This window comes from Belonocnema kinseyi, chromosome 7 (assembly GCF_010883055.1).
Source record: "Belonocnema kinseyi isolate 2016_QV_RU_SX_M_011 chromosome 7, B_treatae_v1, whole genome shotgun sequence".
NCBI classification, from domain to species: Eukaryota; Metazoa; Arthropoda; class Insecta; order Hymenoptera; family Cynipidae; genus Belonocnema; species Belonocnema kinseyi.
In genome coordinates, this window is record NC_046663.1 from 45,048,809 (window position 1) to 45,064,552 (window position 15,744).

At 24.6% G+C, this 15,744-nt stretch overlaps 1 protein-coding gene across 3 annotated transcripts in view; it reads left to right on the forward strand.

Annotated features, from left to right (window-relative positions):
- The window catches only part of LOC117177316 (F-box/WD repeat-containing protein 7), a 45,310-nt gene that overhangs the window by 26,970 nt on the left and 2,596 nt on the right, over positions 1–15,744 (forward strand). For all 3 annotated transcript variants that reach the window (XM_033367927.1, XM_033367928.1, XM_033367926.1), the window contains 2 exons: positions 4,441–4,848; positions 10,068–10,383. In XM_033367927.1, coding sequence (XP_033223818.1) covers positions 4,441–4,848; positions 10,068–10,383 — 724 coding nt within the window. The remainder of the gene's footprint in view (positions 1–4,440; positions 4,849–10,067; positions 10,384–15,744) is intronic.

Below are 15,744 nucleotides of genomic sequence, written 5' to 3' on the forward strand. Positions count from 1 at the left end.
TAAAAATTAATCCTTTGGTTGATGCATAATTCTATTTGACTTCAATTTTTAGTTCGAAATTTTTGTTTGTAGTTGAACATTCCTTTTTTTTAATTAAAAATTCATCTACTCCGGTTAAAGATTTATCATTTTTATTTAAAATTCATTCCTTTAATTGAAAATTTAACTATTTGGTGAAAAAATTGTTCCTTTTTTGTTTGAAAAATGATGTTTTTTGTTTGAAAATTAATGCTTTTTAGTTGAAAATTTGCATATTTTGTTTCGAGAGCGTGCTTCAATGTATTTTTAATTTTAATATAAAATTAAATAAGAATGCTTTTAATACTACTTAATAAAAAATTAAACTCTTGTCTTTTCATTCACTTTTCGTTAAGAATTCATTCTTTTTGGATGAAAAATCAACTGCTTGGTTGAAAGTTAAACTTTTTAAATAAAAATTAATTTTTGTGGTTGATTCATCATTCTAATTTAAAATTCATCTTTTTAAACACTAATATTTTAGCTCAAAATTTAATTATTCTATATTTGTTTAAAAGATTATCTTTTTTAGTTGAAAATTCTTATATTTATTTGAAAATTTACCTTTTTCATTGAAAAATTAAACTATTCCAGTTATATATTTATCGTTTTAATTGAAAATTTATCACTTTGGTCGAAAATTTAACTATTTTTTGGAAAGCTTGTTTCTTTTTTGGCTAAAAATTTAATTATTCCATATTTGATTGAGGATGTATCTTTTTTAGTTGAAAGTTCATCTATAAATATAAAAATTTAACTATTCAAGTTCAATATTTATCGATTTAATTGAAAATTCATCACTTTAATAAAAAATTTAACTTTTTTTTGTTTTATTCCTATTTCTAATTAAAAGTTCATCTCTGGTTGAACATTCATTTTTTTAATTCAATATTTAACTATCCAATTTTTGCTTGCAAATTAATATTTTTTGTTTAAAATTCATCTGTTCCATGTGACGATTTATAATTTTAATTGAAAATTTATTGCTTTAGTTGAAAATTTAACTGTTTTGTGATCAACTTGTTTTTTTTTTTATTTGAAATATTAATTATTTCATATTTGTCTTTTTTAAATGAAAATTCAACTACTTGGTTAAAAGTAAACCTCATTTTATAAAATATATTTTTTTATATATAATTAAAAATTTTCGGAAAGGCGGTTTATACCTTATAGTTGAAAATTCATGTTTTTGGTTGAAAATTCAACAATTTCAATTTAAAATTAATATTTTAGTTGAAAAGGATATTAAGCAAGTTTGATAAATAATGGACATTTAATATATATTTGTCAGTGTTGAAGGACTTTAAAAAATCTTTTTTTGGTTAAAAACTCAGTTATTTTGTAAAAAATTCGTCGCTTTTTATAAAACTCAACTGCTTTTTATTTTAAATTTAAATTCATTTTGGTTTAGATATCAACTAATATATTTTTCGTTGATAATTCATCTCTTTGGTTGAAAATTTAATTATTTCCTGTTTGAATGTTTCTATTTTGAACCGGGAAATGACAGTGTATTTTTTTTAACCGGAAATTTTACAAATTTGTAGAAGAAAAATCTGTCCACGTTCGATTTTAATAGTTTTAAAATAATTAGTGGAATTTTTATGTTTTTCAATTATACTATTATTGATCTGACAATGTGTAATTCAGAATTTTTTTTTTACTTTAAAAATTTTCTATTTAAAATTTTTCTTTCCAAGCTTACATTTTTAATTTAAAGAATTTTTAAATGCTTTCTTAAAGACTTGAACAAATAAAAAATAAAAGACTTTGATGTTGAAAATTTTGGATTAAAAAACATTATTATTTAATAAATAAATACATTTGTTTCATCTATCTGTACTTTAAGTAATAAAAAGTGAACAAAAAAGATTTGACAAAACGATTTTAAACCAGTTCAAAATTTAAGGATTTTCAGATTTTAACGTAAAACTTAAACTGTTTCAATTTAAAAGGCTTAGTCATTAAACAAATGTGAACGTGCGACTGAAAGTTTATAAACTATTTTCAACTTATAAATAACTTTATAATAATATATTCTTAATTAAAGGATATTATTATATTTAAAATATTGCTTAAATCTAAAATATTCAATTTTTAACCCATTTAATTTAAAATTTTTAATTAAAAAAAGATGAATTATTGAATATTTAGCAATATTTGAATTTGTATTTAAGACAAGTAAATCGAAACCAAATATTTGAAAGTAAAAAATCTTGAACTGAATTGTTTGACATAGAAAGCCTGGAATCGTTAAAATTTCGAAGAGCCTTCAAACTTTGAACGTTACAATTTTAATTGTTGTATTTGAAAAATGCTTAATTTGTAAGTCAAATTTTTTATTTTTTATGTATAATTTACAAATGATCAGTTGTAGACAAAATTTGAGTAATTTTAAGAGAAATTCAAGAGTTTTAAAAAGATTAAAAATTATAATTGAAATTTTAGAAAGTTTTCCTAAAATCTTCCAGAATCATTTTTAAAATTTTTGCTTAAATATATGGAAAACTTTTTAAATATTCTCTTAAAATAATTTTTCAAAATGAAAAATTATTTTTAAATTTCCTATGAATCTTAAGAAAATATTTGTATTCTTTTGAAGCCTTTAACAATTCTTGAAAAGAATCTTAATTTTTTGTTTCAAATCTGCGAAAATCTACATTTTGTTTTATATTAGGCTATCATTTCAAATTTTATATTAAGTTTGAATCTTTTAAAAACTCTTACATATCTCTAAAAATTACTCAAATTTCGCCTACAAATATTAAATGTTCAATTGTTATTTATACATCCAAACTGTAACGAAATTTTATAAAATTTGCAGGATTTTCAGAAAGTTGTAGAAAAAATTCAATTCATTTTGACAGATATTTAGAAGTTCTGAACAAATTTCCAAAATAATTTTAAATTTAAAACCAATTTAAAACAACATCTAGATTTCTCAAGATTTTAAAATAAAACTTTGAATCTTTCCAAGGATGTTTAAACTATTTAAAAAGAAAATAATTGAAATTCTAATTTAAGAAGTGTTCAATTAAGAATTTTTCAATTTTTCAATATTTGATGTTTCTAGTTTAAAATTCCTTAAAATTATATAATCTTAAAACTTTTAAAGTTAATTGATAGATTTTTCAATTTAGAGCATTGAAAATGATAACGTGGATTTATATATTTTTTGTATATTGAAAAATGCTAGTACTTTAATTTTATACCCGTAAATTATTGAGTATTTGAATACTAAATTTTTAAATTAAAAACTTTTAAATTTTAATTTCAAAATATAACAGTTCCACTTTGAGTGCTTTCATTGAAAGCTCAGTTTTTATTATTTCAAGTGGAAAATTTTGTAGCTTTACTGATCCATTTTTTAATTTCATTGACCGTGAAAAATGTTTGCGAACCGGGAAAAAACTGGGAAATGACCTGGAATTTATTTCGTCGATTAAAACGGCCACCCTGTTAATTAAAAATTTAACTATTTGGTGAAAATTTGTTCTTTTTCTGGTTGAGAATTTAATCAATCAATATTCGATTGAAAATTTATCTTCTTCAGTTGAAAATTCATCTATTTTAATTGGAGAGCGTTCTTCAATTTTTTTATATTTCAATCTAAAATCAAATAAGAATTTTTTTATTTGTAAAAGTAGCTTTTTAATATTGTATTTTCCTAATTGGTTGAAAATTCTTATTTTTTCATACACTTTTCGTTAAGAATTCGTCTTTTTTATATGAAAATTCAACCACTTGGTTGAAAGTTAAATTTTGTTTAATAAAAACTAATTTTTTTGTTTTTTCTCTTTAAACACTAATTTTTTAATTAGTTGAAAATTCACCTTTTTGTTTAAAAATTGAACTATTCCAGTTAAAGATTTATCGTTTTAATTGATTGATGCTAATTTTAATCAATTTTATCAATCATTATTATTACTTATTTTTTAACATTAGTTGAGGGGGGGGGGGTAAACACATATCAGTTCTACATAGACCGCACGTCCATGCGTCCATATCAATTTGTCACTTTTCGCGCAAATCAGCGATAATTGAGACGTAAAATAAAATCCGTCAAATTAAAACCATACTCTGGGGGTACCTGCATCAAGCTCAAGTATTGTTGTGCGTGACATCTTACGTTTTAAATACCTCGAAACATATTGAAACAGAAATATCAAATTTTGACGCCATCGTGGTCGTGCGGTCTCAGAGACCGCACGTAGAAAACTTAAGCAATAAAGACAGTCTCGTGGGAGGCACCTATTAGAATAATGGTGCGGTCTGTGTGACCGCACAGCCATACTTGAAGATTAAAATTAACATTTATGCCGCTATTGACACTATTTTCAATCGTTAATGTACGACCGAGCCACGGAGGGACGATATGGAGAAAGTTAGTTAAATAATTGACATTTTCCATCTGTTTTTCAGTGTTTAAGGACATTAGTTGGCCACACGGGCGGAGTGTGGTCCTCGCAAATGGCGGGTACGACAGTAATCAGTGGCAGTACGGATCGCACTTTAAAAGTGTGGAATGCAGAGACTGGTCACTGTATCCACACATTGTATGGTCATACATCAACGGTGAGATGTATGCACCTGCACGGAAATAAAGTTGTGAGTGGAAGTAGGGATGCGACTTTAAGGGTGTGGCAAGTGGACACTGGGGAGTGCTTACACGTGCTTGTGGGACACTTGGCTGCAGTTAGGTGCGTGCAATATGATGGCAAACTTGTTGTCAGTGGAGCTTATGATTACATGGTTAAGGTCTGGAATCCAGAACGCGAAGAGTGCCTTCATACTCTGCAGGGACACACGAATCGCGTTTACTCGCTTCAGGTAAATAACGCATTTTTTACATTCTTTTTTTTTCTTCCTTTCACTTACATTACAGAAATTTTACATTCTTTTCCTTATTTTCCCTTTTTCAAAGAGAAAAAAACATCAACTTTTTCCGGTGTTTTCAAAAAATTTCTCCCTTTTCCCCATTCAAGTGCGAAATGGTTTAATAGAACACATGGAGAAAATCCGACTATTTTTAGTTAAGTAAGGTATCCATCGACCTTGAAAATCTGAAAATCTCCTTGAATTTTTCATGAGGAACTACAATTAATTTGTTCTTTTCTTTTAAAACAGTTATTTTATTGAAGAGCGAAAAGTTATTTAAATTTTATGGTCAATTATGAAAGAAACATCTCGTTTAGAAGAAATCTTCCTACTGAAAAGTTTTTTATTTATCAAGATATAATTTATTTTATACTCGTTATAGAATAAATAAAGAGATTTCTAGGCATTTGTTGTAGACTACCAATTATTTTCTAGAATGCAATGAACATACTTTAATATTGTCAATAATTCTCTAACTTTTTAATTTCGTCTCCGCTATTATGTAGAATGTTAATCTATGCACTTTTTGTGATATTCAACTTGCAAATCATAAAAATTATTATATTATTTATTTATTATATTATTTAATTATTAAAAGATTTAAAAAATGCCGTGCTTAGTACTCGAATACTAAAAATTTAAGCGTACCATGTTTCTTAATAAAAAAAATTATCATAGTTCAAGCATTTTCACCCCCCTCCCCCCCAATAAATAAAAATAACATTTGGACAAAACAACACACTATATAAAAAAAAGTAAAGAGAAGGAAAACATTTCTTTCTTAAAGCCCTACATGATTCTCATGACAACTTTACAAATTTTCTTGAAAATTCGAAAATTAAAATTTAGATTGCACAATAAAAAATGAAAAATCTAGATTTTAATTTTACAGTAATCTATGCAAGATACGACAAAAGATGAATAAACGAAAAATGTGCACTCGAAAAAGATATTGAAATTTTTTTTTTTTTAATTTGGACAAACGACACAAGTTACGAAAGAAAAAGGTAAAAGTTGTAAACCTGAAAAAGTGCTGCGTAAAATAAAGAGTAAAAATAAAAAATTTGATGTTTCGAGAACAGCACAAGAGACGAAAAAAAATGATAAGACAAAGGTTGTTCATCCAAAAAAGATCTGCGCATTTGTTATAAACTCTGGTTAGAAAAATATATTAAAAATTAACTTTTTGTACACAAGTTGCAATAAACCGTTTAATAACGTATTGCATATTATATATGTTTTACGTATAGAAAATTACAAAATTATTAAACAGAAGGTCTAATTTATTATGTAACAAAAATATTTGACTCTGAAACTCTTTTTTCTATAAGAAATTAAAGAATTACCGCTTTTTTTTACCGCGAATCCCTAGTAATTAACGGTAAATTTGTGGTATTACTTGGTATTACCGGTCACTTCCCATCACTAAGTAGACCTCATGTGAAAGGTTTTAAAACATTGCAAAGGTTTGAAACGATTTCTAGAGGTTTCAAAACATTTTCGAAGAATTGAAAAGATTTCATTAACATACTAAATAATTCAATTATTTCATCGAATAAAAAAGATTTTACAAACAAAGATTAAACAATTTAGCAAATATTTAAAAAGAATACAAGAAAATTTCGAACATTTCATAAGAATTGCAAGGATTTCAAAGATTTAAAAAAGGCGTTTAAACCAGATTTCTAAGATTTCAAAAAACATCACACAGATTAAAAATATTTTAATTATATCAAATGAATACAAAAGATTTCACAAATATTTTAAAGGCTGTATAACAATTTCGTAATGATTTCAAAAGAATTGGAGAATTCCAAAGATTTCAGAACGGATACAGTACACCAGATTTTAAAACACTTTAAAGATTTCAAATATTTCAAAGATGTTACACTAGTTCAAAAGGTTTCAACAAACTTGAGATTTCAAACGAACAGAAAGGATTTCACAAACAAAGGTTAGAGAAAGCTTTCACGAATATTTTCAAGATTTTGTAACAATTTTAGAAGATTTCAAATAAAATCACAAAGATTTGAGAGGTTTCAAGAATTTCCAATATTACACAAAAATTTAGAAAGATTCCAAAACATTTCACAAAATTTTCAAGATTTCACAAGGATTTTTTATTACTTTAAGAGACTCCAACGAGTTCACAAAGATTTCAAGTATTTGAAAGATGACTTGTGGTTACAAACAATTTAGAATTTGTTTATTTATGCAGGGTGTCTAGTGAACTTTAAAAACCTTAAAAACCTGGAACACTCCTTGAATTTTTTGAAACCTTAAAAACCTGGAAATCTCCTTGATTTTTTCACGAAAACCTTGAATTTTAATTATGCTTTTTTTTCGTTTAAAACAGTAATTTTATCGAAATGCGAAGAGCAATTTAAATCTTTTAGCCTATTATGAAAGAAACATCTCGTTGAGAAAAAATCTTGCTGCTGAAAAAACTTAACTTTCGATGTTAATTCAGTTTCAGAATTAGAATAAGCCATGGTCATATAACGGATTTTTCGAGGGGTTGACCACTCGCTTTTTGAGTGTACAACAGATTTCGAAAGGTTACAACAGATTTCAAAATATTTCAAACATTTCAAAACATTTTAAATATCTTTAACATTTCATAAAGATTTCACGGATGTTAACGATTTAAAAAAGGCGCGCACGCCAGGTTTCAATAAAGATTTCAAAGCAATTTCACAAACATTGGAAAGATTTAAAGGATTTCAAAAAGGGCACAGTACACCAGATTTCAAAGATTTCAAAATATTTCAAATAATTAAGCGACTTCAACGAATATAAAAGATTTTCCAAACCAAGATTCAAGAAAGATTTTATAAACATTTTACAAAGATTTCAAGGATTTCAAACATTCAAAAAAGTCGTTTACACAAGATTAAAAAGTTTTCACAAAAATTCCCCAAAGATTTCGAACATGTCATAAAGATTTGAGCGGTTCACAAATATTTTAAAACTTACAAAAGAGGTGAAAGATTTTGAAAAGGATATATTAAACCACATTTCTAATATTTCAAAGCATTTCAAAGATTTTAAACAATTTAAAAAATGTTTAGGAGATATCAAAAGATTTCACAAGGATTTGTAATAATTTAAATAATTCCAACGAATTCACAAAGATTTCACAAAGATTTCGCAAAGATTTCGAACATTTCGCTAAGATTTCGAACAATGCAAAAAGATTTTAAAACTTTCAAAAGATTTTAAAGATTGCAAAACATTTCCAAGATTTTAAATAACTTCAAAATATTTTAGGAGATGTCAAAATATTTCACAAAAGTTTCAAAGATTTCATAAAACGTTCATAAAGATTTCAAAACAATACGAGAATTTCAAAGAGTTCAACAAGGGTGCAGTACATCAAACGATTACAAAAGATTTCCCAAATATTTTAAAGAATTCACAAGGATTTCAAATCATTTCAAATACATTTTAAATGATTTCAAAAGATTTCAGCAAATTTGAGAAGATTTGAAAAGATTTTAATCATTTCAAACTAACAGAAAAGATTTCGCGAACAAATGGTTATTTGATTATGCAATGTAAAAAAGAGAGACCTGAAAAAACTTAACTTCTTAATCTGGAAAAGACATTGCATTTCTTTCCTAAGAATCGCTGTACACCCTTGATAAATAATATACATATTTTCTTCCAAGTGGTTACATTTTAAATGAAGAGGAATCATTTTCTTCTAAAAACACGAATTTATGACAAAATACATGAATTCTCAACCAAATAGTTTGATTTTTTGACTGTAGAAGATATTCAGTTAAAATCATTTATTTTAAAATAATAGAGAAGAAATTTTAACCAAATCGTAAAGTTTTCAAACGAAGAGATGAGTTTAAAAATAAAATGATGAATCTTCAACCAATAACATTAGTTTTTAACAAAAAATTGATTTTCTGTCAAAAAATACCAATTTTAATCGAAATATTTAAATTTTTACCAAATCGTTCAATTTTCAACTAAGAATATTAATCTTCTACCAGAAAAATTGAATTTTTTTAACAAAATACATACATTTTTAACCAAACAGTTGAATTTCCTACCAAAAAATAACGAAGTGTGTTAACATTTTTTTTCAGAACTTCTAAATATATTTTTTAATTAATCGAATTTTTCCTACAATTTTTGGAAAATCCTGTAAATTAAAAACAAAAATCCTTGAAATCTTCCAGGTTCTTTTTTATAATTTTTAAAATCTTTTTAAATTTTCTGTTACAGTAATTATTTAAAATGAAAAATCATTTTTAATTTTCTTACGATTCTTAAGAAAATCTTTTTATTCTTTTGAAGCCTTTCAAAACTCTTAAAAAGTTTCTAAATTTTTTGTTTGAAATTAGCAAAAATCTAAATTTTGTTTTAAATTCAGCTTTGGGAATAAGTGTTCTGTTGTTGTATATAAATTCATATTTAAGGATTTTTTTAAATTGTAGAATTTTCTAAAAGGTTGTAGAAAAAATTCATTTCAAAACATATTTAAAAGTTCTGAAAAAAATTTTAAACATTATTTTTAATTTGGAAAATTTTAAACCATTTATAGATTTCTCAAGAATTTTAAATTAAAGTTGAAAGCTTTTCAAAGGTGCTTAAAATATTTATATTAAAAATAATTAAACTTCTAATTTTTAGAACTGTTAAGTTAAACAAAAATTTTATTTTTCAATTTTTATGTGTCTAGTTGAAAATTACTTAAAATAATATAATTTTCAAAATTTTTTAAAATTTATACTTGCTTCTTTAATTTAGACAATTAAAAATGTTAACGTAGATTTGTATTTTTGGAATTTAATCAGAATCTTTGAACTCTATAATTTATAAAAGTTATAAACTTTGTAGTTTTTATGCATTTCATTAAAAAAAAATTCAATTGAACAGTGTTAGTACCTTCCATTTCATACGTGTAAATTTAATGTGTTGTTTGTTCTTTATTACTTTAAATGGAAAAATGTTTAGAATAGTTTCTTTTTTTTTTAATTTCGTTGACCGTCAAAAATGTTTGCGAACCGGATAAAAACCCTGAAATGCCCTGGAATTATTTTCTTTGATTAAAACGGCCACCCTGGTGTAGGAACAGGTGTTACCGCACTTGCCTCTAACATTACATTATTAACGAATGATTTTTTTTATTTTATTAAAAATATTTTTATCAGTTCGACGGTGTCCATGTGGTGAGTGGATCTCTGGATACGAGCATCAGGGTCTGGGAGGTCGAAACGGGTGCATGCAGACATACATTGATGGGCCACCAATCGCTCACTTCCGGTATGGAGCTGCGTCACAATATCCTCGTGTCCGGAAATGCGGATTCAACCGTGAAAGTTTGGGACATTGTTAGCGGACACTGTCTACAAACACTGTCTGGTCCTAACAAGCATCAGTCCGCAGTCACTTGTCTGCAATTTAATAGTCATTTCGTGATAACTTCCTCTGATGATGGAACTGTCAAACTCTGGGATGTTAATAATGGTGAGTCTAATTCATACAAAAAAAAACGGGAATTTTATTCATTGTCCGTGATTTTTCGTTCGATTTTGTTATAATTAATATTGATCGAATAACAACAAAAATGGCGTCTACCAGGGTTAGAGACTCTGCGATATATTGCAAAATCCCTAGGAACTTTCAATAGTTTCAATAATTTGTTAGGGATTTTAAATATTTTCATTGTAGAGTATTTTAAGGCTTTTTAAAAATATATTTTTCCAGTTAATGCTGAATCAAATGCAAAATTCCTAGAATTTTTCAATTAATTTTAATAATTTGAAGGGATTTCTAATATTTTTAAATATTACAAAAAATTGCAAGGAATTTTCAAAATTTTCGAGAAAATATTTCCAAAAAGTTTAAATATTTGAGGATATTTATTTTTTTCAAACAATGTTGAATCGATGCCAAGATTCATAGAATTTTTCAAATTATTTTCAATAGTTTGAAGGATTTCGAAGATTTTAAGAGTATTTCAAAAAATTTCAAGGAATTTTACAAATTTTCGAGATAATATTTCAAAGGATTTTTATTATTTTAGGGTATTTTTTTGTGTAAAAAATGTTGAACCGGTTGTAATATTCCTAGATTTTTTCAATTAATTTCAATAACTTGAAGGTATTTCCAAAAATTTAAAAAAATTTAAAGAATTTTTTTTTAATTTTCAAAAAAAGATTTCAAAAGGATTTTTATTATTTCAGGGTATTTTTTATTTTTATTTTTTTGCAAGCAATGTTGAATCGATTCCAAGATTCATAGAATTTTTCAATTAATTTCAATAGTTTGAAGGATTTTGAGAGTATTTAAAAAAATTCCAAGGAATTTTTCTAATTTTCGAGAAAAAATGTCAAAGCAGGTTAAATATTTTAGGGTATTTTTTTCTAAAGAATTTTTCTAATAATTTCAATAATTTGAAGAGATTTCAAAGATTTTATAATATTTAAAAAAAATTCCAAGGAGTTTTCAAGAATTTCCAAATTTAATAGAAAAGATTTCAAAGGATTTAAACTATTTTTGGGTATTTTGAAGTTTTTCCAAACAATGTTGAATCGATAGCAAGATTCCTAGATATTAAATATTATTTTCAATAATTTAAAGGGATTTCAAAGATTTTTGAGTATTACAAAAAATTCCAAGGTATTTTCAAAATTGTCGAGAAAAGATTTCCAAAGAGTTTAAATATTTTAGGATATTTTTAGGGTATTTATTTTTTTCCAATAAATGTTGAATTGATTACAAGATTCCTAAAATGTATCAATTAATTTTAATAATTTGAAGGAATTTCAAACATTTTAGTTTATTTTAAAAAATTTCAAGGAATTTCAAAACATTTTGAAGAAAATATTTCAAAGGATTTTTAGTATTTTAGGGTACTTATATTTTATATTTTTCCCCAAAAAATGTTGTATCGTTTCCAAGATATATAGAATTTTTAAATTAATTTCAATAATTTGAAGGTATTTCAAAGAATTTAGGGTATTTAAAAAAATGCCAAGGAATTTTAAAGAGTTTTAAAAATTTTCAAGAAAAGATTTCAATCGATTTTTAATATTTTACGGTATTTTTTCCCAAACAATGCTGAATCGATTTCAAGATTTCTAGAATTTAAACATTATTTTCAATTATTTGAAGAGCTTTCAAAGATTTTAAAATATTTAAACAAAATTCAAGGATTTTAAAAATTTGTAAGAAAAGAATTCAAAGGATTTTAAGTATTTTAAGGTATTTTTAATTTTTTCCAATTTTGAATCGATTGCAAGATTCCAAGAATTTTAAAATTATTTTCGATAATTTAAAGGGACTTCAAACATTTTTGAGTATTACAAAAAATTCCAAGGAATTTTCAAAATTGTAGGGTATTTAGGGTATTTTTAAAAATTAATTTCATTAATTCGAAGGGATTTCAAACATTTTAGTTTATTTTTTAAAATTTCAAGCAATTTTTAAAATTTTTAATATAATATTTCAAAGGATTTACAATGTTTTAGGGTATTTTTTATTTTTTTCCAAACAATGTTGAATCGATTCAAAGTTCCTAGAATTTTTCAATTAATTTCAATAATTTGAAATTATTTCAAAGATTTTCGATTATTCGAAAAAATTCCAAGGAGTTTCCATGAGTTTTCAAAAATTTAACGAAAAGATTTCAAACCATTTTAAATATGTTAGGGTATTTTTTATTTTTTTCCAAACAATCGATTTCAAGATTCATAGAATTTTTAAATTATTTTTAATAATTTGAAGAGATTTAAAAGATTTTATGAGTATTTGGAAAATTCCAAGGAATTTTCCCAATTTTCGAGATAAAATTTCAAAGTAGTTTAAATGCTTTAGGGTATTTTTTTCTAAGAAATGTTGAATCGATTGCAAGATTCTTATAATTTTTCAATTAATTTAAATAATTTGAAGGTATTTAAAAGATTTTAGAGTATTTAAAAAATTCAAATTAATTTTAAAAAATAGAATAGTTTATATTTCAACCAAAAAATGTTTCAATTATGAATTAAAAACAGACGAATTAATTTAAAAAAATGAATTTTCACCTACATAATTCGACTTATAAAGAAACAAGATAAAATTTCGACCAAAAAAGATTTATTTTCAACCAAGAAAGATTTTTCATTAAAGAAATATGAATTTTAAACAAAAAAGTTAATTTTCAACAAAATCCACTAATTTTCTACCAAATTCTTAAATTTTTGAGCCAAAAACAAGAATTTTCTACAAGCAAGTTATATTGTTAACTCGAAAATATTAATTTTCAACAAAAAAGTTACTTGACAACCAAACAGTCGACTTTTCAAGTAAAATTATGAACTTGTTACAAAATAGTATTATTTTTTCTCGAGTATTTGAATTTTTGAGCAAATAAGGTGAATTCTTATCAAAAAATATAATAGTTGATATTTCTACCAAGAAAGATTTTAATTGCAAATTAAAAGCAGTTAAATTAATTTAAAAACAATATAACGAATTTTAAATAAAAATTTTAAAGCCTTAACATAAACAGATTAGTTTTCAATCAAAAGTTGTATTTTTTCTCATGAAAGGTGAAATTTATGATTAAAGAAATAAATTTTCGAATCAAAAAGATGAATTTTCAACAAAATTAGTTGAAATATTGATCAAAAAAGATTTTTCAACCAAGAAAGAAAAAAATTCCAATCAATCTGTTGAATTTTTAAGTAAATTTATATTATTAATGTTATTACGATTAAGAATATTTAATATTAATCTATAATGTTAAATTTTAATGCATACGTACTAATCTGTATTAAAAAATTTAATTTAGGAGTAACTATTGAATTACTTACCTAAGCAGATGGCATAATTTGAGGTTCGAATTGCAGGTTGCAATAAAATTCTTTCAACTTCTTTTTTAGAATTAATAAGCGATTCAACGGCAAGCGTCGAGCTCATAAATAATATTTTTAATATGTCACTATAACAAAATGTCAAAATGTAAAAATGCGTTACACTTAAATATTCATAACTAATTGAGTAAAATCGCTAAAAAAGTAATGAATTTTATTCTCAAGCTTATTACAAATGCGCGAAAACCTTGCTTTTCTATTAGTGTAGAAAATTTCATTACACAAGGCTAAAAAAGTTAAGCGGAAAGTTTTGAGATACAAAAAAATGGCGAATTTTGCAGCGATTCATTCAGAGATATTGAGAAGTCATTTTTGTTATTTTTTACCAAAGGCATAATTTGCTAAAACAAAAATAAATAGCGGTAATAAATTTATAAAAACTGTATAAATGCTAGAAAATTTTTACTTTTATGATTTATGTTCGAATATAAAATATATTCAACGATATTTATTATTTTCCCCGTATTGGACATATTTTTTACGTTGTCCCAGTAATGATCGGTTTACCGTAGTAGGGCGAAATAAATGTAATGTATGGTTAAAAATGAATCACGGTGTTCAAGAATGAAGTTTAAATCAAATTTTCAGGTATTGTAAATTTTATTATTTCTATCGTTTCTTGGACATATTTCTGCAAGATTTATATCATATATAGCCCTCAAAGTGCATAAGTGGTAAAAATCACGGTAAAGTGCATCGTGGGTGTTACAGACCCCAACGTATTTAATCATGTGTTGTTTAACCCCTATTGAATATTTTGTTACAATAAAATTATCCGGTATAGTTTAATGTATCTTTTATAAGGTAGAGTTGATTTTTATAACCATTTATTTATTTTAAGTTTGTTAAAAAAATTTTTGAAAAAAAAGTGAGAAAATGGGTTTTTTACTTAAAAATTCATAACTCACGCAATTTTAATTATTTTAACCTGAAAATTTATGACTATACTTTTGAAATAGTGTACTTAAATAAAAAATGTTGCAACATGGTTGCTATAAAAAAATATATTTATTTGCACAATTGAAAAGTTAATTTTATGATAAAATGATGAATCAGATTTTTTGCTTATAAATCGATTTATTATTATAAAAATTGAGGAACTTTGACATGTAATTCTATAAAAATACAATAAATTGGAAGAAAATACATAACTGTATTTTAACAATTATATTTTATTCAACGCATCCACAGTCTGCTCTCGCATGACGCGCTGCTTTAAGTTATAAGCCATCTACAAAGAAAAAAAGTATGAAATAGTCGAAAAAAATTATTTCACTTCATATGATATACTTACATTAGAAATTAAACAAAAATTAATCAAATTTCAACAAAACTTTACTTAAAAATTACTTTTTCACTTACTAAATGCACACTGGGTCTTACATACCCCATGATTTTTTTACCTCTACTTTCAGCAGCTGCTTCTAGTAGACTGGCGCTTGACGCATTATGCTTAACGACTTTACTTTCAGTTAGCAGTTATCACTTTTTTATAAATTAAAAAAAATATATTTTTCTTCATAAATTTATGAAATTATGATTTATTAACGTTTATTAATCCGTCTATTTACTGTTTTAGCTTAAATTTAATAATCTGATAATAATAAATATTTAAATTAATAATAATTTAATCAAATAAAATCAAGAAGTAAAATATAAATACTCTATAAACACTGTGTTTACTACTAAATTATGTCGTTATTCGTTTAAGTAAAATTAGTTTTGAAGATATGTTGTGAAGATTTGATTTTTTTATTTATTCTAAACCTTCAAATATAAAAAAATACACAAAATAATTTTCATGAATCAAATAACATATTGTTTATAGTGCATACTTATTTAAAAAATGTTGGGTTGGTAGTATATTTTGTCAGAAAAGTAAATATACGGATTAATAAACGTTAAAAAATCGTAATTTCCCAAATTTATGAAAAAAATCTTTTTTTTTTTTTTGTTACTTTATAAAAAA